We start from the raw sequence: 25093 nt of genomic DNA, 5'->3' as shown, positions 1-25093 counted from the left end.
TGCCTCCCCCTGACCCCTTCCTTTGGGACAGGCAGAGGCAGCCTCCATCCCGGGCTCCATGCACCCCCTGCTCTCCAGTGCAGTCTCCCAGGAAAACGATTCATCCAGCGGGAGGCAGGCAGATGGTCTGTGGAAGATGTGCTGCTTGGTTGTCTGTCACAGCCCTCTGAGAGTCTATTTTCAAGACTGAGGGTGTTTTTTCAATACCTGAGGACCAGGGAGCCTTCCTTAGAAACAGCATGGGCCTGTGTGTTGTTTAACCATCTCCATCCCCGGGCTGGCCTAGGTAGAGACATAAAACTGGGATGTTCCCTCACCAAAGGAGGCCAAGCTCCCCTTGGCAGAGAAAATGCTTTGGTATGGGCAAAAAATCACCCCTGTCCCTTAGCAATTTAAAACCTAGGGAGAGCCATGGCACAGGCAATCCCGCTGACCATGTCCAGATCCTAAAGCTCTCCAGCTCCCCAAATCAACTGGCCTGCTCTGCTCTGCTCTGGAGGTGGGAAGAGCTGAAGCAAGAGGGAAAGGCTCCCGCAGCAGATCACTGCAGCTTTCTTACTATGGATTGCACTTCCAGACTCCAAGAATAATTTGGAAAATACCTCTAAGATCACCAACCCCAACTGTTCACTCAGGAAATGGGAATTTTTGCAGAGAAATAAGGGAAGGTGGCTGCATCCAGCTGCTCTGCCTCTCCCTGCTGCTAAAAGGCATCAGGGAGCTGCCTGACCTCAATATTTACATATGGGATGAGCTGAGCAGAGCCCCGGGGCAGCTCCAATGATGGCACTTTGCTCCAGGCAGCTCCAGGTTCTGCTCCAGCACAGCCAGCAGCCTGGGAAAAATAAATCACAGCTGGGTTTTCCACCATCAGCAAAAAAACCCGTCTTAGAGCTCAGGGTGTAGAAAGGAGCAAAGAACTGGGGTAGCAGCGAGATGATTCCTGCAATTACATCCCTGGTTACCAACCAGAAACCAGAGCCCTTTTTGGCACCAAGAACTCATGAAGTTTTCAGAGGCTGGCGCTCAGTGGAGAAGCTGCCAGGGACCCAATGGCTGGGTGGCCAAGGAAGCTCCCTGCATCAGAGAAATTGGGTCTTGCACCACAAATGGATCATTGAATCCAACTCCTGGCACTGTCCCATCCTGCCACCACCTCAGCAGAAGGAAGAGCACTATTATTTATGTCTGGGGGGTTTTAACCATAATCCTTGCAAACCCTTAGCAGCTTCTGTCAGAAAGGCCTGGCCCTGCAGATGAGGCTGTTTCAGACACAGATGACTAAGGAGCAGCAGAGGGGTGATGGCTCTCAGGCTGGGGATCAGGCAGCACACAGCATTTGTCTCCACACAGCCAGACAGGAAGGGTGAGGACTCGGGTTAGTCATTGGAGTTCTTTGGAGCAAGGCACCCCTCCCTGCTCGAGGAAAGCACAATCTAACTCCCAGGGGTAAATCTGTAGAAAAGAAATACAGGAAGCTTTCTGAGGATAGCAGGGTTTTTTTGGACCTGTCCATCTACCTATTACCCTGTTTGGGCTGATATCTGGGGACAGGTGGAAAAGATGGATACACAAAGCCACTCCCAGCCAAACCCCTCTGCTCACTGCATCCCACAGGTGCCCAGTCTGAGGTAAAATCCAGCACACTCCAAGGGGTTTATTCAATCAGTGTTTTAATGGACTTAAACAGACAACACAGTTTCCATAGCAAAGGATCATCAGCCCCACCTTGTACAAAAACAGAGTTTAAAAACATAAAAGGAACACAACTTTAAAAAAAGCCCAAAAATGGGTATTTATTTTTTAAAAAATTATACAAAAAACACCTCTGCCTCCTCACACTTTTCCTGCCTCCTGGAACTTCTTAAACAGGGGTTCATCAGCCCGCAGGGGGAAGGTGAGAGCCCGTTTCTGGTAGTACATGGAGTCCATGGCCAGGTTGTCGATGACATCAGCCAGGAGATGGGCTCTTTCCACGGAGCTGCCCGGTGCATCATAGCCCAGGGCAGTGAAATGCACGTGCAGGTGGTAGTAGGAGGGCTGGTAGTGCAGGTAGATCCGCAGCTGGGAGCCGAGCACACCAAAGCGCTTCACTATGGCCTCCTGCAGAGGGGAAACAGAGAGCTGAGCAACAGCAAAACCCGGGAATGGATGGGAAAGAGCATCTCTGGATGGCAGGAGAGGTGTAGAGAAAGGTAAAAGGGAGTTCAGCTTCTTCACAGCAAGGGAAAGGGGGAAGTTTGGAAGGACAGAACTCTTCCCCACACTCCATTTCAGCCTCTGCAGGGACAGATCGAGGCCTCCAGCTGCCCCACTTTTATCTCTCCATGACGGGATGTGCTATCCACCCCTATCATTTTCCCTTTCACCCTTATCACTCCAACTCACTGGAAAAGTAACAGGGATCCGTTACCAGCCAGTGTAATTAAAGCTATGAACAGCAACGGCAAACTCCGGCATGCCGGCTCCGCTCGCTGCAATCCCCTGACTAATCTCTTAATTAATCTCCCACCCTCCCTAGTGCAATTACTTTCCAAATTCTAACACAGTGAAGGAAAGAGAAGCTACTGCACATCCATCTCCCAAACACACCCTGTGGAAAAACACATCAGCCAGTGAGAACAGGCAAGGGATTGGGATGGGGTTGTTAGAAGAGCTCACTGCTGACAGGAAGTATAAAGCATTCCTACAGCACCTGGATGTGGCATGATTTTAGCAAGGTGCTGATGGAGAGGAGGAGCCGGGCTGTCCAGGCAGAGAGGGCAACACAGCCCTGTTTCATGAGTCATTATCTCCTGAGGAGCAGTCCCCAGGCAGATGCTGTGCCAGAAAACCCAGGGCGTGCCTTTGCAGAGGCAGCCAAGCTCTCCCTGGCCAGGGCAGCAGCGTGGGACCAGGCTCAGACTCACCTTCCCTTCCTGCAGGATGTTCCTCAGCAGCGGGAGGTGCTCAGCCGTGAGGTCCCTCAGAGACTTGATCTCCCGGCGGTGCACGAGGGCAATCAGGTACAGATCATCCAGCTGCAGGGACACAGGGTGGGCATGGAGGGGACACACAAAGAGCACATGGAGGCAGCACTGCTTTGGGCCTGACACACCATTCACAGCTTCCCAGGCTGTTACATAGGGATCCTGGTGCCATACAGGCACATTTGCACTGCACAGGGATATCTGTGCCATGCAGGGACATTTGTGCCACAGTGGGATACTTGTGCCATAGAGGGATATTTGTGTTACACAGGGTTATTTGTGCTGCACAGGGATATTTGTGTTACCCAGGGATATTTGTGCTGCACAGGGATCCTTGTGTCATACAGAGATATTTATGTTACACAGGGATATTTGTGTTATAAAGGGATTCTTGTGTCATACCGGGATACTTGTCTTCAATAACCACACGGGGCTGAATGTCCCAGTATGGGATGAGCTCACCCACAATCCCACTACACCTCAAAGCATCATTTCTGGTGAAACTGGGTTTTGTCCAGAAATGACCAGAAGAGACCAGCCTCATCCCAACCCATCAACAGCAAGATCACAAATACTTTCTCAGCATTAGATGCAGATGGAGTGACCAGCCCCCTCTCGTGCTGTGAGCACTGCACTTGGTGCCGCCCTTCCCACCTTCCTGAGCACCTCAAAAATGCTCTCTCTGTATGACTGGAGGCTGGAGACCAGATGCAGGGACCCACTAAGCCCCTGTCAGCAACCCCATGCACAGCCCACAGCCTTCTCAGTGACAGCTGATCTGCAGCACACTCAGTTGAACATATACAGTGAAACTCTGTGGAAAGCCATGAGCCTACTGGGGAGAAGACAACAGGGATGCTCTGGAGAGATGCACCTTAGGCTCCGGGCATTCCTCACACCTCAGGGTGAGCAAAGAAGCTTCCCCCATGGTGCTCTGTAGCATGATGTTAATTTGTCCCAGTTCTGTCCTCCCCACTGGCCCGTTGGCCTTCCCTGCCCCTTTTACCCATATATGTTCATGTGCTCAAGTCCTAGAGAGTTCTCCCTTCCCCATTACCCCATTGGTTTGTGTAACCCTGTCCATCCACCCTGGCATTCCCTGTGTACTGCCCCTGAGCCCTCAGACCATTGGATCCCTGAGGCTCTCCTCTGCCCCCCCCTCTTTCCCTGGATTTATACCTTGGACACTCCTTTGTCTTTGTCCCCTGGACCCCTTCAACCTGTTGGAGCTCCATGCCTGGACCCTCCCGTGCCTTCCCAGCCGAGCTGCTGCATGTGTGTGTGTCTGTGTGTGTGTGTCTGTGAGAGAGAGAGAGCTGAGTGTGTGTGCTGGTGCTCTTGTGGCTCCTGCCCACTGGTCTCAGGGAAGGTCATGTCCACCACTGTGGACCACAGCAAACTAGAGCGGCTAAAACTGGAACTGAAAACTTCCCCAGTGATAAGCTCGCTACTTTTCCACTGCGCAAACAGCTGGCCACTTTTGACTCACATCAGTTCTATAAATAACAACTTTCAAAGCCTAATTGGTCACTGTACAAACCCAGGGCAGCTAAAATACATCCCTTGAGCAGCTCTCAGACAAACCTTTGGCATCCCCTGAAGCGTTCAGCACATTCAATGTTTAATGCAACACAAAGTTGTGGATCATTAGACTTTAAAAAAAATAAAAATCCCAGTCTCCTCCAGCTCAGTTACTGGCTTTATAATATCAACAGTGGAAAGTAAAGGGTTTAGATAGTTGAGATCCAGCAGATCTCTTCAGGGCTGTGAGAAACCCAATGCAGTTCTTTGGAAATAGATGCTGGTGTCAGAGGATGCTCAAAGGACGCTTCACAAAGCTCTTGAAGCACAGAGCTGCTCCTGCACCCAGCCAGCACAGCCATGCTCAGGGTTCCCTTTGATTCCCATGCACAGCTCCAGAAAAAGACAGTGTATCAGCTTGTGCTCTTTGGCTCCAGGCTGGCTGGTGAGAGGAAAAGCAAACAGCTCTTCTCCTTAGAACATCTGCATCTTGCTGTTTGAAACAAATAATCCTGTTGCTAAAAAGGCCTGGAATGATGTCATGCCAGGCATCGCTTCAGGCAACGCCTCAGGGCTCCTGCAGATTTGAAACCAACTCAAAAGTTGTGAAAGAAAAAAAAAATTAAAAAACCCCCAAAAACCCCCACCAGCCCAAGAAACCAATTCAAACCATCATCAAGGTTGGGCAGCAGTACCCAGAAGGCTGAGAGCAGCAGATTTCCCAGTGCTAAAGGGAATTTTCTCCCCATCCAGTAGTCTGAAATAGCTGCAGGTGAATTCATAGGATCTGTGGACCAGGGACTAAAGGAGTGAGGCCACACTGCTGAAAGGACTTGTGAGGGAGAGTCCTGCTGGGAGCTGCATCTCCCCTCCCTGATTTCACTCAGCAGCCTTGCCTGTCAGGTGGGATGTGGCAGAAGGAACCTTGTTCCCTGGCAGCCCTGGGGCTGTAGGATCAGCCCTGGCTCAGTGCCACCCACAGCCAAGAAGAAATTCCTTGGCTCAAAGGCAACCTGGATGCTGTCTGCCTGCCTGGGAAAGAGATCAGCAGTCCAAAGGGCCCAGATAGCTCCAGGGATGACTGGGGTGCAGAGACCAGCCCAGCAGTTGTGGAGAAGTCCAGAAGATCCTGTTCAGCGCTCCAAGAGGCAACAGGAACACGGGGAAACCTCCCCTAAGGACAAATCCTGCCACTGAGACACTCCCTGACCACGTCGGCTGGGACATGTGGATGCAGCAGGTCTTTAGAGAAATCCAAAACACAAATTTTAGCCCCTCTATGATTTTAGCCCAATCCTGATGTGAGTTGCAAAGCTTGGCTGCACACAAGGATATCTGCCAAGGCTTTGCTCACAGCAAGGAAACATGCTGCATGTTTTTAAATATTGCTCCACTGGGAGGGCACTGAACAGGGCACACATCCTACAAGCTGGACATGTATCCCTTGTGCTGCAAAATCTCACCAGGAAGAAGGGTGTGCCTCTGGTGACCAAGTGGAAATTCAAGCTTAGCTATCCCATCAGCTCTTGAGAGGGGATTTTTGGAGTAAGTGATGTGCAAGGAATTCACAGGGAGCAGACACTGCCCTGCAGGGACTCCCCGAGACAGCTCAGCTCTGCACCACAAACAGCTGCTCCCTGCACAGACACACAGGATGGAGCTGCCCACCAGCAGCCTTCTGTTCCCATTTTTTTGAGTTTTAATTTTCATTTCTAAGTCTTAATCATACAGCAACTCTCCCCACAAGCCCCCTGCAGAAGCATTTGAGGATCAGAAACATGATGGGAACTTTTTTTGATGCCACCAACTTCAAGGGAGGGGTGTGTGTATGGAGTTTCACCTCCACAAATTTAAAGCACAAAAAGGGAGCCAGAACCCAAGAAATAATCCTCAATTTAGGATTACAGCCTGGTCTTAGAAATCACTTTCACCAAGTAGCCACTCCCACAAGGGGTAAAGCAGCTGCTCATCAGCCAAGAACCATCTGTTTAACACTGTGGAGGAGAGTTAATTGCAGCAACCAAAGGACAACACAGCTGCATGGTTTGCACCTCGAGTCAAGGTTTGCCAAAAAAAAAAAAAAAACAAAAAAACTAGACAAGTTCAGCAGAACAAATACACAGGGTTTTGGTCTGAACACATCCTGACAACATTTGGGTTGATATGGACAAGTGAAAGTAAACCTAATAAATACATCTCAGCAGGAGAGAACAGCCTGGGTCTGCAGCATCCCATATCAGCTTGTGCTAAAAGGCCCTGGCAACGTCATCACTAACAACAGCGTGCACAGAAACCTACTCAGACTCTCTCAGGGTGCTCTTAGTAGTCTGGAAGTGGACATTTCCTCTGGATTACCTTCAGACAGGCAGCATTAGAGGAGCAAACCAACCTGGTTTTGATTCCACTTTAAATCTGGAACCAGAACAAAGCCATTAGAAGGATCTGGGTTTTCATGGACGATTCGATCAGCCTCAGCTTTCTTCTCCAGGATATTATACACCCACTGAAAGAGAAATATGTGATTTGAAGTCAGTAGAAAATTAAAAAAACAACACCTCAGGAGCATTTAGCCCTAGCTCATGGATTACTGCACATTCTCTGCAACTAGAATTTATAAAAAAAACCTGCCAATTTTATTTTAAATGACCAAATAATTTGTAATTAATTAGCCATAAAACACTTCATCAACCAATAAACTCCAGAATATTATGAGCACTTCAATAAAAAGCAGTGGAATCCAGCTCTTGTGGGGCTCAGCACACACTTCTTGCAGCACCATGGGGCTGTTTACATCTTTTTTACCCCCCCAAGCTGGAGCAAAATCTTTACAATCAGGTCTGGGAAGGGAACTTGGCTGATTTTGTTCCCTATTCAAAGAGGAAGGAGCAGAGTTGGATGTGGCTCTGGCTGCTGGCAGCTCTCTGCAGGGACACGAAAGGCCTGTGGTTTTTTTTGGGCAATGGATGTCTCTTGGCTCCCTGGCTGATTAGAAAACAGCTCACCACTCTTCTTCTTCCATACTTAAGGTTCCAGCCTCCAGCCTGCCTGTAATCCCTGCTCTGGTTATCCCCCCGTGCTCCTCCTGCAAGGCAAAGCACCATTCAGAGAAGAGTTATGGAAATGGAAGACACCAGGGATAAGTGACAGAGTAAGACCAGAGAAAAGCATCTTTGCTCTGCCTGGCTCCCAGCCTCAACTCCAGCATCCCTCTTTACACTTCCAAAATGCATGTTATGCTCTAGCTTAAGCCAAATTTAAGCACTGGACTGGCAAGAGAGTCCTCAGCCAGGTCCCTGGAAGGTGGTAACACAGGGCAGCAGGAAATTGCTAAAGTTTGGAAGCTGAAAATGTTTGGAAACATAATTTTCCTCACCAAATATAGGTCTGAAATATTCTGGCTGCTCCAGGTGGGTAGAGAAGGTGCAGCCAGTTTCACAAGTACACCAAATGAGCTGGGTTGGATTTCCCTCCAGACACTTCGGGGAAAATCCATCAAGAGTTTCATTAATCTAATAAACACTTAGGATTGCTGGAAAACTGACCTGAATACATCTGGAGAGAAAAAACTACTTCTCCCTAGATCTGGGATTTTTGGCTTAAATTACTATCTTTTCTCCTTAGCATCATCTTAGAGATTAGATTCTTCAAGTGATTCTCACAAGCATGGCACAAGCTCACTCTGTTCCATAACCCTGGGAGGGCAGTTCAGAGCAAAGCTCAGCAGAAAATGGACATTTGCCTTTTGTTTGGATTTTTAAGCCTGCTCTGATCACAAGTGCCAAGCTATCAGTGCCCTAAATAAGTTCACTGATCAGATGAGCTGAATTTTAAACCCAAGGCTGCCTCGTGATGGGCAGGTCCTTGGCTGACTGCTCCTGCTGCTCCCAGCACAAGCCTAGCAAGCAGAACACATGTCCAGGGACTGGCCCCACAATAAAACCATTATCCTGAAAGCATCCACACTTTGTATCTTCCAGCAGGAAACACAGATGCCTCTGTAGTCCCCTGGTATTTCTGTCACCCCTCACATTTCCCCTTCCACTTGGCAAAACCAGTTGGATAAAGACAAGGAACAGCATTATTAAATCTCAGAGGTCAAGGACCGACCATGATTTCTCAGCAGATGCTCCTGGTGGTCACCAGAAACATGTTTCCATGTACTGAAAACAGCTCACAAGCACTTGGGGCAAGAGGCAGAGTGAGAGCTCAAGCAATTCCTGAAGGCAGCTGCTACACCAGGAAACATAACAAATTTGGGAGCAAAAGAAAAGAGAAAATATTGCATGAAGGCTGTGGCCTGGAAGAAACACACACTTGCCTCTCTCCAGCTAATAAATGCTGCAGGTTAAGGCAGCAGGAAAGATGGGGGAAGGCAGGGGGGGCATTCAAGGCTCCTGGTTAGTTTTGGAGACTTATTTTTAATGGAGAGCCTCAGCAGCCCCAGGATTTGGTTTACTCCCCCTTCTGCAAAGGCTGGCATGAATTGATCCCTACAGACTTGTATTCCTTTGGTCACTAAAGGAGAGACAGGGAGATGAACAGTCAAAAAGGAAAAAAAGCTGGGGCTGCCTGGGGCAAGTAGCACACTCAAAGTAACAGTTTCACCACATGGAATATGGACTGAGGGGCTGAATGGCAGGAGGAGTGAGTTGTGATGCAGAAATCCAAGCACATTCTGTGCCTTTCCATTTCCACAACAACCCAGAGACTCCTAAGAAGCCCAGTGAACAGCACCAATGCCCAGGAAGCCAACCTTGGAAAGGAGAAAAAAACTCAGTTTCTTCAGAAACCTGAGGAAAGGCAGCCTGAAGTCCAGCTCCAAGGCAAACATTTTTCTGCAAAGATGGAAAAGGATGTCCCAGCCAACCAAATAAGAGGGGACAGCATTACAGAGCTGACAACACAACTAACAGGGAGACGGGGCAGAACACCCCTAGCTCTCCAGCCTGGGCTTCAGAGAAGCCTTCTGACAGCAGTGTTTTGATAGAGGAGAACAAAGACATCTGTGTCTGCAGGAGAGGGCATGATACCCATACCTGGATGCTGAAGCTCTGGGACTGGATGAAGGGCAGGGTTATGTTCTTGTAATCCTCCCAGGTCTCACGGATGAGGTGCACTTCCTGACGCAGATATTTCTGGATGTGTTTCTCCGTGGCAGGGTACACCACTGTGGCTTTGATCTCTAGGAACAAACACATTGACTGAGTTACCAACCACATTGCTTCCTTCAGTCCCCAACAAATCTGTTTTCCCTGCCAAAAAATGCCACACTATGACATTTTGAATAGAGGGTGACGGAGAATGGACACAGAAAGCAATCAAGTGCTTTAATTAACCTCCTGCACTGCTTCTGCTTTTCTGGAGTAAGAAAAAGCCAAGGGCACAGCCAGGGCCTGTCTTTCCAGTTCAGGTGGAGGAGTTTGCTGTCTGAGTTTTTTCCACACTTGCTCTTTCACGCCTATTAGCAACATCGGGGCAGAGGTGGGGCTCCCAGGGCAGTGTTTATGTGCAGTCAACAACCAGGACAGAAACACCACCCTGGGGACAGAGACACATCTTCATACTTAAATTCAAAGCTCACAGGACGCACCCAGCAACTTCATCCAGCCACAAACCCAGACAAACTCCCAGGAGTAGCTTCTTCCCAGAGCTCAGTCAGAGTGCTTGGCCTCAAGCCCCAAGTACAGGAGGCAAAGAAGTCAAGGGCACAGGGACAGATCCAGAACAAGCAACGTGAGCTGATAAGTCAACACAGCTCAGGATCAGCCAGGGGAAGTGGGTTGAGTGACCCTCTGCCCACAAAAAGCATTTCAGTATTTACACTGGCAAAAAGAAAACATTTTCTGTTTGCCTCAAGATTAGAACTTTGCTGTGTCATTTTTGTGGCACTGAACAGGATGCAAGTGCTCACCTTGTCAACCTGGCAGTTGTAATGTCGGCAGCAGCACATCCTACCCACAGGGCCAAAACACACGGAAAACATCCGTCTTTGGCCAAGATTGGATGCGTGATACGGAGCCTGACACAGCTCCAAGGTGCTCCAAGGGCACAGGAGTGTCTCTGCCTTCCCAACTGACAAAGCTGCAATAAACTTCAGTGCATGAAGGAGAAAAGCCCCATGAGCCTGAGCAAACCCCAGGCAGACCAGACTGAGGCGAGTGACTGGGGCACTGTGCCCAGGGTCTGCCACACAAAACCACGGGCTGCACACACAGCAGGGCACCAAAGCTGTGCTTCATTCCTTAAGTACGTACACAGGCTAGCTAGACATTGAATATAAACACCTATTTGTTCCCAGAGCCAGGATTTAGAATGGTCTGAGTCTTTTTTAGTTTTCTGCTTTCTGTTTTTTTAAGGTCAGCGCTGCACAATCTGAGAGACTCTGCCTTTTCATTCCATGCCAAACCCAGCTTAATGAAATCCACAGGAAAATGCTGGTAACATGAAATATGAAAATGCAAACCACAAGGGCAGTCTGGTCTGATTCCCACCATACACATGTTCAAACAAGGTTGTTTTCCAGGACTCAATTAGCACTTCTAGCAGGATGATGTAATACCAAAGAAAAAAAGACAAGGCTGTAGCTCTCCTCGCTTAAAAAGATCAGCAAAGCACTGGGGAGAAAACAAAAAAGGCAAAAGATAAAATACCACAGCCAGCCTCAGGCTGAAACGTTCACAATTTGATTTTACACCCCAAAAATAGAGAAAGAACTGCAGCAAAAGCCCCTCAGTGCTGGGTGGTAATAACCACAGTGCAGGGGACCTATAATGGCTTCCCTGGCACCTCCCCAACTTGGGGGTGGCTGCTCATGGTAGGGAGACAGCTCAGGGTGCTTTAAATGAGAGATCATAGGACTCCTTAATGTGCAGCTGCAGCTGAGCAGATGTTTGGAAGAAAAGGCAGGGGAAAGGCTGCGGTTCACTTATGATTATTTCCCTTCTAAAGGTCTCATCAACCCCAAAATGCCCCAGTGATGCTAATTAGCATCAATCACTGCAGCCAGAGAGGCTGTTTGATACCTGCTCAGAGCCTGACAGTCCTTAGGAGCTGCACACAGGATGCCAAGTCACAGCTGAGCCCGGGCTCGGCTGCAGGAAACATCCACAGCGAGACCAGGCTTGCCCCAAAATCTTTCCAGTGCTGGCACACGGCCACACTCCAGTTTCCAAGTCTGCTCCTGGCAGGCTCCATGTGCACCGGAGCAGCACGTAGGCCGTGGGGCACCCAAAACCTGCCCCGGCCTGGAAACGGGGGAAGGGAACCGCTGGACACGTGATGTGGGTTTCTAAGCTGGCTGAAGCATCAGGGATTGTCTCTGCTCACATCTGACTCACATCAGCCAGCCTGTTCCTGAACGCCGGCCCGGGGCCACCACAGAGCATCTGTGGTTTATTCTGGAAGACAGGACTGACCATCAACTAACTGGAGGTTATAAAAAGCCAGGAGGTTTAATTGAAGGAACCTGGATGAGCAGGAGGCAGAGAACAACTGCCCAGGCTGGTAACTCTACAAGAGGCACTTGAGAGGAATCACCACGGTGCTGGGAACCTGCCCAGGAGAAAAGGAGGCTCAGATTGACCAAGCACACTTCTCCCCTCTCCTGCTAAGAACAAGAGAGGAAAACACAATCCAAGACAAAAGGAAAATCAGAACACCATTTGGGGAACTTAAGGAAAAAAGGGCTGGAGGCAGCTGCTGTCAGCAGGAGAGGACAAAATATGAGCAGAGAGAGCTCCTGCAGGTAGGAAGGGCACACCGAGCTCCCTATTGATGCCTCATCCCTTTCTGTGCCACGCTGTCCCCAGGCTCTGCCAAAACTCCAGCTCAGCACATCAGTGAGGAGAGGCCTCACACTCTCTTCTCCCACCCCACTGCAGCATTAACACCTACTACCAGCCTGCTTTAGACAAATGTAACCCTTCTAGGGAGCCAGAAGAAGTACACAGGGCAGGCACAACCTATTTCTCCTTTTGGGCAGGGGAGCTTTTTCCTCTCTTTGCCAGCAGGAAGCGGAGCTTTCATTTATAAGCTCCCTAATCAACCTCACCATCAGGTGCAGGAAGGTGCCAAGGCTGGGGAACAACAGGCAAGTTGGCATTTGAGCTCTTGCAGGTCTTTTTCTCCTCTTTCCTGCTGCACTGAGCTCTGAGCTGTCTTCTCACCATTAGGTGGGATTACAGCACCTTGGATGCAGCCCTAATCAAATGCATAATGTCCTAAGTAAATATATAACACACAACCTCTCCCTCTGCATGAACAGCCTCTATTTGGTTTTATGGTCACACAGGAACATCGGATTCCAACCCAGCCCCAGCCAGGTGTGCCCATGGCTTTGTCCCAAACAGCTGGGGCACTCTTAAGTGAATGAATTAAAGGTGCAAAGGACAAAGCTTGCAAGAGCTCACAGTTTCCAAGGCCAGCACATGCCAAGGCAAGCCAAGCATGCTGCCAGGGACTCAGTTAAGGCAGCCTGGCCCCTGGGGCTCCCACCAGGACTTGGGGGGCCTCAGGGAACTTTAGCTGCAACAGGCACTGCAAAGAGGAAAGTTGCAGTTTACCATCTCCGCAAAACACAGTGCAAAGCACAATGACACCCCCCACTATCCTCCAAACCACCCCAAATGCTCCCACAGCTTCAGGCTCGAGTGTTTTATTTTAAGTGTAAATGCAAGAAGTTTCTTTGGCTGGGCAAACCCCAGAGGCAGCCAAAGCATGGAGACGCAGGAAGAACCAGCCTTCCCACTGCAGCTCCTGCAAGTTTCTCCAGCTCTTCACTGCCTGAAACCAGACTCTTTAGGATGTGGCTTACTTCCTGCATAACTGCATAAAAACTTTCCTTCCACAGCTTTCCATTTTTCTCACAATTTCTCCACCCCATGTTGGAACAATGGAGCCAGAACTTTTCCTGATGTGCTTGTTTTAAGACATTTTTATCTTAAGATAAAAAGATATGAAGCTTCAGCCTGCAGCCAGGGAGTAAAGACTCCTTAGAGGACTGATAAGAGCCCCTAAATCACACCAGCACAGCTTTGGAGAAACACAGTCCCACAGCAGCCAGGCACAAAGAGGCTGCTTTTTGCCAAACATCAAGCTCTCCTTGGCAAATGGGTGTGAGGAATTAGATGTTATCAGGCAACATGCACATTGAACCATCTGGCTTTACAATCCAACCTTTGGTAGTCAGAAAATGTGAAATCAGCCCTTGCTCTCCCTGCAGGGGAAAGCCAAGGCTGGGGGTTCTTCTCACATCTAGGCTTAAGCTGCCTCTTAGACCACGGCAACATCCAGAAAGTGGCCTTAAAATAAGATGCACATGCCTGCCTTTGGTAGCAGCACAGTCACATCAGCTCTGATACACTACTCCCCACAAATTCACAAAGTCCCCTCTCCTCACTCCACGGGTTTGGGTTGCCCTTTAGACAAACTCTGACCATTACTGGCTTATCTGCAAATGTTATTTCCCATTTTAGCCTTGACACATGCATGTCAATTCAATGAGATGAGCAAGACTCATCTGGTGCTGCCTTCACACCAGTGTGTTCCCAGACCTAAAAATCTCATCAGAGTGAAATTCATCTTCCCCAAGTGAAATGTCCCTTCTGAGATCAGAGGGGAGTCATTTGCTCAAGTAACATGCTTTGGCCTCCCTTTCCCTGTGTCACCATACAAACAAGTCATCACTACTTGGGGTATGTGCTGGTTTGACTGCACAGAGGGAGCAGCACCCAACTCTCTTCACAGAATCACTGGGTTGGAAGAAACTTTCAAGATCATTGAGTCCAACCCATGTCCTAACATCTCAACTAAACCCTGGCACCCAGTGCCACATCCAGTCTTGTTTTAAACACATCCAGGGATGATGACTCTACCACCTCCCTGGGCAGGCCATTCCAGAACTTTATCACTCTTTCTGTAAAAAACTTTTTCCTGATATCCAATCTGTATTTCCCTTGGTGCAGCTTAAGGCTGTGTGCTCTGGCTCTGTCAGTGCTGTCTGGAGAAAGAGCCCAGCCCCAGCTGACTACAACTACCTTTCAGGAAGGAAAGGAGTCCTACCTCTCTTGTAGAGAGTGATAAGGTCACCCCTGAGTCTCCTTTTCTCCAGGCTGAGCCCCCCAGCTCCCTCAGTGGTTCCTCACAGGGTTTGTGTTCCCAGCCCCTCTCCAGCCTCCTTGCCTCCTCTGGACGTGCTCAAGTGTCCCAAACTGAGGGCCCAGAACTAGACACAGCACTCAAGGTGAGGCCTTGCCACTGACAAGCACAGGAGATTGACCTCCCTGCTCCTGCTGGCCAACATGAAGGTGGCGAAAGAGTGAAGGAAGCCTCCATTTCCAGATGAACGAAGAGCCCCAGGCACCTGGGAGCACAGAGGCAGCACTGAGAAACACGCTCTGGAGGCAGCTCCTCATGGCATCAGCACAAGTCACTCTCAGTCACCACTTCCTCTGTCTTGAGGTTTATCTTACCTTAGAAGCAAAAGGCTGAGTGTGGCAGGTTCAGTTGCCTGGGGTGCTGTGAAATCCCCCAGGTAAATTCCTTCATCACACAACACAGGACTGTTCCAAGAAACTGCTTAATGCCAAAGTCTGGCCTTTTCTATAAAATATTTTACTGTATCTTGTACCCAAGTGTAAACCTGCAAGGACCAGGAGATAAAACCCTGTAACACTAACCCTGCAACTAAGGAGCCAAAAGACCCTGAGCAAGGGCTCCCTGAGTCTCCACATTATCACTGGACATCCCAGGTCTGTCAAACCCTGATTGCAGCCTTACAGGAAATTCCTCCTGTTTAGGTTTTTAAGCCACATTCCTCATGTCAACTGAACACTATGTCCTTGGGCTGACTCAGCTCCAAAGGGTAATTTCCTTTCCCTCCTGACACACAGGGCTGTTTGCCCAGTGCCAACCCAGCTGCTCACCAGCAGCTCATGCAATGTGCCCACCAAACAGTGTCTGCTGCTAATTGCTTCAAAAGAAGGCAGCTCCTTGCTCTCCACTCTGACTTGGGGAGCCTGGACAGCTGCTCCAGGGTCTGCAGCCCCCTCCTGATCTCCTGCTTGGGACTGCTCAGCATCCAGAACGACTTGAAGGGTGCCAAGGAGAGGGGTGGGAAGCAAAAATATTTGTAATATTACCACTGGGTAATATTACAAATATTGCAAAAAATTACCTTTTAAAGACAGATTTAAAAGTCATTAAAAAGATAAAGCTCAGCATAAGAAAGCCAGAGGCTTCTTCCCCATTCAAACATGCAGGAGGGGTTTTGCACCTGGCATAAGCTTTAAACAAAATAAGGAATTCTGTTATCAGAGCAATGTCGAGTTACCCAGCACTGCAGCCACGTGCTGTGAGGAAGGCAAAGGCGGGCAGGGCTGAGCTGGAGGCAGCCCAGGGGATTTCAGTCTTGCAATGCCACCTCGTGGGAGTCACTGCAACTCCTGCTGGGAATACAGCAGGCACCCAAGCAGGAGCTTTCCCAGCTAAGAAAGAGGAGCTTTAAGGTCTTCCAACAACACCCGTGATGTTATGGTGTTTTTCTCAGACTGAAAATCACCATAACAACAAAATCTTTAATTGTGAGTCCTACACAGGAGAAAAGGAGTTTTGCACAATTCAAGCTGACAAATCCAGACAGTGCTCCCTCCTACACTGTGGGAACAGAACTAAAACAAGAGCATTTTTGGAAAGGCACATCAAACATCCTGAAAATTTAACTTGGCCCTGCAACAACATCTTACTTAAGGGACTCAGATTAATTTTGACTATTAAACCTGTTTGGCTGTTATTGTGTTGATGAAAGCATTGACATGGAATTTATCACTGCATTTCTGGAATTTAAATATATAGCAGCATTCACATGGAATTAATTGTGGAAGGTGATTCAGCTCTGCACAGGTGAGACCCCACCTGCAGGGCTGCCTCCAGCTCTGGGGTCCTCAGCACAGGAAGAACATAGAGCCACTGAAGCAAGTCCAGAGGAGGCCATGGAGAAGCTCTGACTGGAACAGCTCTGCCATGGAGCCAGGCTGGGAGAGCTGGGGGTGCTCACCTGGAGAGGAGAAGGCTCCAGGGAGAGCTCAGAGCCCCTGGCAGGGCCTGAAGGGGCTCCAGGAGAGCTGGAGAGGGACTGGGGACAAGGCCTGGAGGGACTGGACACAGGGAATGGCTCCCACTGCCAGAGGGCAGGGATGGATGGGAGATTGGGAATGAGGAATTGTTCCCTGGCAGGGTGGGCAGGCCCTGGCACAGGGTGCCCAGAGCAGCTGGGGCTGCCCCTGGATCCCTGGCAGTGCCCAAGGCCAGGCTGGATGGGGTCTGGAGCAACCTGGGACAGTGGGAGGTGTCCCTGCCATGGCAGAGGGTTGAAACAAGACAAGCCTTAAGGTCCCTTCCAACCCAAAACAGTCTGGAATTCTGTGATTAAACTGAAGTGCCCAAAGACCAGCCCAGCTTTCCAGTGGCAGCTGCAAAGCACCACCACTGCAGGACACCTTCCCACTGGGACCAGAGTCCCTTCCACAGGGTGTGAGCCTTCCACTGCAGCTCCCCAAACTGCCATCAGTCCTTGTCATACTTGGTTATCAACAGTTTTATAAGACACAGATGTGTGAAATCTTAAGGGGGGTGGGGCTCATCTGCCCCAGCACTTGAGGTTATCAGAACTTAAATCCTCCCCCGAATACAAACTGCCTGTTCTTACCAGGAGACAAAAAAAAAGCCCATGAGATGCCACCATGGGAATGAAAAGCAGCTGCATGTGCCCTGCAGACTGTTTCAAGAAAAACATTCTGGAAGGAGACAACTCTTTCTGACCCAAGCAAGAGCACTATGAGCACTGACAATCACCCACAGAGAGCTCTCTCACCCCTGAGCCTTTCTGTACCTTCCTGTACAAGGTCACCAAGCGATGGCCATTCAGTGCCTCATCAGCTGAGCCATGGGAAAAAGGGAAAAAAGGGATTAAACAGGGCAGCATTCAAAACCTCAGGATGACACATTGCCTCCAGCATGGCAACAACCCACTGACCTCCCCACGTGGGCCAGGTGTGCTGCTGTCACCAAACCACAACCAGGGTGACACAGCCAGGTCCAGCAGTGGCACCTGCCCATCTCACTGCATCCTCCCCTCTGGAATGGGCAGAACCATATCCTGGCATCCCAGCTGCCCTCCCAGGATCCCTGGGCAGGGCTGAGGGCACTCACCACTCAGCTCTGGGGGAGGGCTCAGGTAGAAGGTGCAGTAAATGTCATTGTGCATCTGCAGCTCTGCGTTCATGGGCTTCTTCAGCAGGTCTGGGATCTTCTCCTCCTGGAAAGGAGTCTTTTCCAGGATGACTACAGCATCTGTGCCCTCTCCAGAGAGGCCAATCCTCTGGAATACAAATGGATAAAGTAATCAGCAACACAGATCCAGCACTGGGTGGACAGTCTGAGGTCAGGGATCATGGCAGACACCTCACAGCCTCCCAGTCCTCATGCCCAAACCCCCCTGCAGGCCAGACATCCACCCAAAAAAAACCCAGCACATTTGCCTGGAAGCACAGCAGGAATTTGCTCCCCACCAGGGAACACAGGTGGTTTTTGGGGGAGCTGGGGATGTGGGCAATGACTCAGCCCATCTGCACCTCCCCGGATGCTCCCAGGTTTCCTGCTGACCCACAGCACCAATTTCATCTCTGACACTTCCCAGAAAGAGGGCAAAGGCAGGCATAGGGATTTACATCATTGTCAGGGAGCAAGTTCTGGGGCAGGGGGCACTTACTGCTGCCCTGCTCCAAGGAACCACAGCCCCTGATCCAGTGGCTTCAGCATGCTGGTTTTGGGAGGTGCTGGGTGTGGAACATCCCCCAGCCTCACCCCTGTCTGTACAAGACCCAGGTGAGGCCTCACCACACCACCTGGGGAGAGCAACTGGGCTCACCTCGGGCTCTCAACACTGTCATTCTGAGAAGGAAGATGTGTGCTAATGCCTTTACAAACAACTTGATGAGTGTTAATGTCTTTGAAATGGATCTTAATGTCTCTATTGACTTTGGGCAGTTTGGCTCCAGAAAGAGACAAGGGTGTGCAGAAGCCTGAATTTCGAGGGAAGATAGCAGGTTTAAGGGGGAATATGGGGTAGGCGGCTGGGGAAGGCTGTACCTCCCTAGTAGCTCAGCCAATAGAGAACAGAAGAGGAAAACATGTGGCCGGGAGTTAGGATAAAAGGGAGGCTGCGCGCTCCAAAATATCGAGAAAGAAAACCCTGCGGGCATGTGGCCCAGTACATTCTCTCCCTGCATTGGAATAAAGTTGAAGGATTCCTATATCTCCTTTTAAGCATAAACCTCTGGCGTTTGTGGATTTTCCTGACACGCTCACAGGGCAGAGCAGGTCTAGGCCCAGTTGTTACTGCAGCAAACCACCGACTCGAGACCAAAGAAGCAGCCTGGAACCTCCCTGTCCTCATCTCCTGCTTGGCTGAACATCTTCAGGACACAGGGGCCGAGGCAGCTGCATGGTTCCCTCGCCATGCACAATCCCAAGAATTATTGCACATTTTCCGGTAATGTACAATTTACAGTCCCAGAAGCAGCACGCTGCTTGCAATCCAGTGCCACGTTACCTCCCAAGCACGAACAACGTGCTGGAATCCAGAAGCACCAAATCATACGAGCAATGAAGAGGATTTCAATAGGGTCTCCGGCCGCCTCCCCGGCCCCAGCTCCGCCCGGTTCGGGCCGGGCCGCCCGGGAGCTGCCGGGGCGGGGCCTGCCCGAGCGCGCCGCCGGGGGCGGGGCACTGCCCTCAGCGGGGAAGATGGCGGCGGGCGCGACCGCCCCCCCACCCCCCGGTACCTCCGCGTGCAGGAACACGATCTTGTCCCGCGCCGACTCCCGCAGGACGCGCCGCACCCGCAGGTCCGACAGCGTGAAGGCGGCCGCGGCGCCGCCTTGAGTGGCGGCCCCGCCATTTTTCTCTTCCTCCTCCTCCCGTTTCCTCTTCGGCTGCGGGCCCTCCGCCATGGCTCGCGGCCGCCCCCGCACTGCGCACGCGCGGCGCCTCGGGGAGCGCTGGGACATGGCGCCCCCTGGCGGCTCGGAGGTCGCGCACCCCCGCGGCGCCTCCCACAACCGCCCGAAGCGGGGACTGAGACAAAAACACGGAAAACCACCAAAATTTGAAACGTCTGCATTTTCGTAGTTGCATCGATTCCGTGCAGCGTAACTGCCTGCCTCATATTTTGTCCTGCCCACAGGCGCCCAGCAGGCACCTTGTCAGCTTAGTAGGGGTTCTGGAGTCCTCAGGACAGAGAATGCCAGCGCAGTAAAGAGCTCTCATGACCCCGAGAACCACCCGGTACCAGAGCTTAGTGTTCATGTAATGGATGTCTCTGTCCCCGCTGAGGAGATTTGTGCCCACTGGGACGTGGTGGGCTCCAGTCTGTTGTCCCTCATGGATGTGGAGAACTCCCTATCTTTGGTCCCAGGTCTGGTCTGAGCAGCTCAGGTTTGACCTCAAGGTCCAGTGGGACATGCCAACACCCAGATCCAACAGCAACAGCTCCATGATGCCCATGAGGATGCATCTGCCTGCTCCCAGCACTACTCCACGCTTTTTGTGGAGCTCCGGCACAGTTCCTGGAGGTCTGCAGGGACAACAGATGAGCCCATTAGCAAACAATTCCTTTAAAAATCAACTTTAAATAAATGTATGGAATCTGGTCCCTTCCCATGGTCCTCACCCCAATGAGGTTTCATAAGCATCCCACAGGATACTCACAGCACATGACAGTGTCTCTGATCTGCCTGAAGCTCTTCTCCTTCAGCGCCATGTAGATGTAGTAGATGTTCCGCAGCTCCCTGGGATAATCCTTGCGATCCACGTCCTTCAGCACTGGGATGGTGCGTCCGTTGGCCATGGGAGCCTCAGCCAAGGCCTGGTGCATCTGGTACCTGCACCAGGGGTCCTGCAGGAATCCGGGGGTTATGAGCATGACCCAGCAGTGGCTGTTCTGCACGGCGTCACACAGCTCTGTCACCACCGCGCTCCCCGCCACCGCATCCCGCAGCTGGAGGAAGCAACGGAAGCTCTCGGGTTGGCCCTCCAGGTAGGAGACCAGCTCCGACACCAGATCCACGTCCCCCTCGCTATGGCAGATGCAGACGTCGTAGCTCTTGTCCCACCGGGGACTGTCCGAGGCGCTGATGTCCACTGCTGACACAGGCGACAGGGAGATGGAGCTGGTGGCCAGGCTCGTGCCAGGAGAAGAGCTGGAGCTCTTGGCAGAGGATGAGGAGGAGGAGGAGGAAGAAGGTGAGGATGAAGCAGAGTGGCTGGACTTGAGGCTTTCCACTGAGCTGGGCTTGGATTTGTGCAGGAGCCGCCTAAACCAACCTGCAGAGTGAGGTCACAGTGAGTTTTGGGGGCTCAGCACCCCCTGGACTTCCCAAGCACAGCATCATTCAATCTGCAGGATGCCCCCAGATGGAAAGGGGTGGGTAGGATCTCACCTTGACCCCAAAACCATCCTGGTCCCTGAAACTGAGCTGCCACCAACATCTGAATGCTGTAGCATCGTGAGGAGCAGCCCATGGGCACCCAGGTGTTCTGCTGGGGAAGGGATGCTGTGAGGGAGGGGACAGAGCCAGGTTTGTTCCCAGACTCACCAGCCATAGTGGGCAGCACACTGCTCAGCCACTGATTGCCGGCAGGACACCTCTCCTGAGGGCAGAAAAGAGGAATAAAAAACTGAGAGCAAGAACTGCTTCATGGCAGGTCTCAGCCTGGTCTGTTCCAGGGATCTGCACCTCTGGGGTGCTCTTACAGCCCCAAAATCACCCCCAGCACATGTGCCTCCCCAAAATGTGCTGTGAAGGAACATTCACCTGTTACTGGCTCTCTCCACTGGAGATACACACCTGCAGCAAGCAAGGCCAAGAGAGAATGGGGAGGAGAAACCCTCATTCCCATCAGTGGGAAAAGGATCCTGTGGAGAGGAGAAAGGGAAATCAGCTGGGATCACCAGGGATGGAGTGGGTGCTGGCAAACCAAAGGCAGTGTGGGTGAAGCTCAGAGCTATGCATCCTTGGTGCTGCCTGCCCTGGCATTCCTGTCTGTTCCCTGCCAGCTCACACCATCCTCAGCACTGTGCTCCCAGCATGGTTAAGGGAGCCCAGACACTCCCTGCAGACACCCAGGAACAGCAGTGTGGCAAACAGCTGCTGTTTTCCACTGCTGGCATCATCCCTTCCGAAATGAAACACCACACGTCATGCTGAAGCCTTTACCCTACTCCAAAACCAGCACAGGACTGCAGGAAATACCCACAAAACCCCAGCACACCCACGGAAACCACAGTGCCCAAGAGTCACCACTCAGTGACAGCCAAAAGCTCAAGTGTGAGGAACAATGAGCATGGACAGTGAGCAGTGGGGGAAGTTGGAGGGATGCTTACCTGGAATGCAGGAGTCCGGCACCAGAGCAGGGAAGGGGATGCATCAGCCCCTGAGTTTGGCAAAGAAAGATCTTCTGGGATTACCTGGGTGGGAAAGGACAGGTAGGATGTTTCCTCTGCAGTCTGAGGGGGTCTGCAATGAATGGCGAGGCTCATCCATCCTTGCAGCTGCCACATCCAGGAGCGGTTCCCAGTAAAGCCACCCTGGGGTGGAAATGAGGGCAGGGGCACCCACCTGCCTCCCCAGGGACAGAGTGGAGGAGCTCCCTGAACACCCAGGTGCCCCCAGCTGCCAGCAGCTCCAGCCTCTGCTGGGAAATGTGAAAGCACAGGCAGGGTAAATGGGCTGGGACTGCAGGGAGGGGAAGCCAAGCCCTGCCAAGGGCCTCCCTCCCACATCCGCCACATGCCGTCACTGCCTGGGTGTCAGAGGGCCCAGCCCTCACCAGCACCCAGATCTGTTTGCCTCCCTGTTTCCTGACTGAATACAGACAGGTCCATGTTTGCCACTCACACTTATTTTACAAGTTAAATTTAGCTAACAAGTCATCTTTTCACCCCAAAATCCCCCCTGTATTTCTCCTTCCCCAGGTCTCTCTCCCCTGGGGCTGCTGGTGGCCAACAACTGACACTGCCTTCATCTCTTCATCATCCTCAACCCTTCCAATGCCCTGTGAGAAATGAGCTCCAGGGGAGTCCTGGTTCCATCTTCCAAGAATCTGGGGGGGTCTCCAGGGCCCGCATGCCCATCCAGCCCCCTGACAGGCTGTTCCTGTTCCTGGCACAGATTTCCCCATCTCTTCCCTGCCTAGGGATCAATGCCTGGACCTCTGATGTGGACACTGTCCCACACCCCATGGCACACCAGGAGGAGGGGGCCTGAGGGCCCAGCCCCGCTGCTGAATGTGTTCCTCCCTCTCCCATCTGAGTCCTCACCCTGGATAACAGCAAAGCCCCCTGAGCTCAGATCCCCAGAGAAGCTGGCCCTGGCACTCACACAGGAGCACCTCCAGAGTGAGCCCAGGTGGACCAGAGCACAAAGCTGGGTCAGCATCTCCCTCACTGTTAACCCTGAAGCAGAGTGGTGCCCATCACACTCCAACTGTGGGGTCCCCAACCTGCAGGAGCTGGACCAGGACCTGCCCAGGTGGGTCCTCAATCTCTACCCCAGCAGGGAGAATTGTAGAACACCAGAACAGTTTGGTTTGGAAGGGACCTTAAAGATCATCTTGTTCCAAGTCCCTTCCAGTAGTCCCGTAGCTCCAAGCACTGGCCTTTGAAGGCCTGGCCTTGGCAGATGGCCATGCTCACCTAACTCAGAGTGTTCATGGAGAGGGCGGTCTGTGCCCAGTGCCCATCACCCCAATTTCAGGACTGCTGCACCTGCCCCAAAACACCACCCAAATATCCCCCATCTGCTTGCTAGTTGACTGGGACAACAACCCCCACACCTCCATGCCTGAAGGAAAGTATTCCCCTCAGGGAAAAGCTCCATGTCCTCTGACCCCATTTAACCTCAACACCCCATGCCAGGGCTAGTCAAGACTCCCTTTCATCAATGCCACCATGAGCCAGCTGTGCCCCAGGACTGAATCCACCTCCTTGCTCAGCACACTACTGTTTGCTTCCTCACCCCCAGGGACCTTGGAGTCTCCTGGGAAGGAGAACCCCACCAGCACCTGTCATGCTTTTGGGAACCAAATGACCACACCACCACTGTATCCCACAGGTCTTTGAAGAGCTCCTGTTGGACACAATGTTCCTCTATGCCACCACCTGGCTGTGCCTTCCACAGGTGTTTACACATCTACTCACCCACCAGGAAAACAACAGAACAGGGCACAGTAGCACAAAACACAAAACCATGGGAAATGGGGGGGCTCCCTGATGGCTTTGACCCCTTGCCATAAACACCTCCCCATCCCCAAGGATTTCCCCAGCCAGGCCATCTATGAGCCCTGGGAGGCACCTTGGGGGTGCAGGAGCAGGCAGGATCCTCCTGCAGGGCCCCAGCCCACCCTCAGACACGGTGCTGAGAGCCAGAGGAACCTGGGCAGCCTGTGCCCAAAACGGCAATGAATTCCCTGAGACACACTGCACCCCTCCCCACCCCCTGCCACTACCTCGGCTGCCTTTCTCTCCACCAAGCAGGGGACACCTGCTGGCCCCTTGGTGGCCAAATCCCAAAGGGACAAGCCCAAGGCCGAGTGGTAATGAGCCCTACAGGGACCCACAGGGTACCACCAGCCATGGGCCCAGCACCACTCATCCCACTGGGACCCATTCTGCATCAGTCCCTGCCCCAGCACTGCTGCCACCCCAAAAATCAGCTCCCCACCTGAGGACAGGACCCAGAGAAGAGCAAGTCACCTGCCTGTGTGAGTCACCCCACCTGGAAACCCCAAAGAGGGAACCTGAGTGAGGGTGAGCCCACAAACCCTAAACCCCACGAGGAGCACCACCTGGATCAACCTCCACCCTACCTCAGGAATAACAGAATCATTATTAAAGGAGTAATTAAGCAGGCATAGCTCTGTCCACAGCGTGCCTTGACCCGGCAGCAGGCTGAAATCCCTGCAGCAGGAGTTCCGGAGCCTGTGGTTTACAGGACTGCCTGTGGAATTCAGAAACGGCAAAGACCAGGAAAAGATGAAAAAAAAAGGTGGTTCTGGGAAGAAAATAAGGCTAAAACCACCATGAATGTTTCATTTACGGTGCCAGTACAAAACAGTGCGCAGCTATTCACAAAATAGAATATTTTTTCTCCTGGAAAGCTCTAAGTACACCCAAATTCCACCACATATATGCTTGAAGGCATCATAGCGGCCGTCCAGGCCCAGGCACCGCGTGTACCTCATAGGGCTGGAGACGCGGTCGCACATACAGGAACGCAGGCACCGGCAGCTGGCGGAGGAGAAGCCCCTGAGGGGCACGGGGACACCGCCAGGCGCGGCCCCGGCCCGGCCAGACAGACCCGCTCGGCGCCGCCTCCCGGCCCAACACTGCGCCGCGCATGCGCCCGCGCCTTTTACAGCCTCGCAAAGCGCCGCGAGAGCATCGCCGCGTTCCCACGCCTGGCCCCGCCTCTTCCGCTGCCAGCCCGTGACAGGGCGGGGCTGGAAGGGGCGGGGCCAACTCTCCCCACGGGGCGGGGCGTGGCCGG

General features: G+C 51.9%; 2 protein-coding genes across 5 annotated transcripts; both read right to left on the bottom strand.

The window, feature by feature from the left end:
* Window positions 1-1687: 1687 nt before the first annotated feature.
* On the bottom strand, window positions 1688-19633 carry DCPS (decapping enzyme, scavenger). Its single transcript, XM_084221529.1, has 6 exons — window positions 19331-19633; window positions 17697-17865; window positions 9527-9672; window positions 6880-6993; window positions 2910-3020; window positions 1688-2103 (listed from the first exon to the last, which is right to left on the bottom strand). Exons 1-6 carry the CDS (start codon window positions 19553-19555, stop codon window positions 1837-1839), a joined length of 1032 nt encoding a protein of 343 aa, XP_084077655.1. The 5' UTR covers window positions 19556-19633; the 3' UTR covers window positions 1688-1836.
* A 361-nt stretch (window positions 19634-19994) lies between these two features.
* TIRAP (TIR domain containing adaptor protein) lies at window positions 19995-24916 on the bottom strand. 4 transcript variants are annotated; one of them, XM_084221530.1, is made up of 5 exons: window positions 24784-24916; window positions 21931-22014; window positions 21395-21462; window positions 20256-20870; window positions 19995-20121 (listed from the first exon to the last, which is right to left on the bottom strand). In XM_084221530.1, the coding sequence occupies exons 2-5, from the start codon at window positions 21972-21974 to the stop codon at window positions 20078-20080; spliced, it is 771 nt and encodes a 256-aa protein (XP_084077656.1). In that variant the 5' UTR covers window positions 21975-22014; window positions 24784-24916; the 3' UTR covers window positions 19995-20077. The 4 variants fall into 4 exon arrangements, with proteins under 4 accessions (XP_084077656.1, XP_084077658.1, XP_084077659.1 ...); XM_084221532.1 differs by lacking the exon at window positions 24784-24916 and adding an exon at window positions 21143-21197 and having other exon boundaries at window positions 21362-21462; window positions 21931-22252; XM_084221533.1 differs by lacking the exon at window positions 24784-24916 and adding an exon at window positions 21143-21197 and having other exon boundaries at window positions 21931-22252.
* Window positions 24917-25093: the final 177 nt, after the last annotated feature.

This window comes from Fringilla coelebs (genome assembly GCF_963513975.1).
Source record: "Fringilla coelebs genome assembly, chromosome: 25".
Classification (NCBI taxonomy): domain Eukaryota; kingdom Metazoa; phylum Chordata; class Aves; order Passeriformes; family Fringillidae; genus Fringilla; species Fringilla coelebs.
Note: the sequence above shows the minus strand (reverse complement) of the source record. Positions and strands in the feature narration are given on the sequence as shown.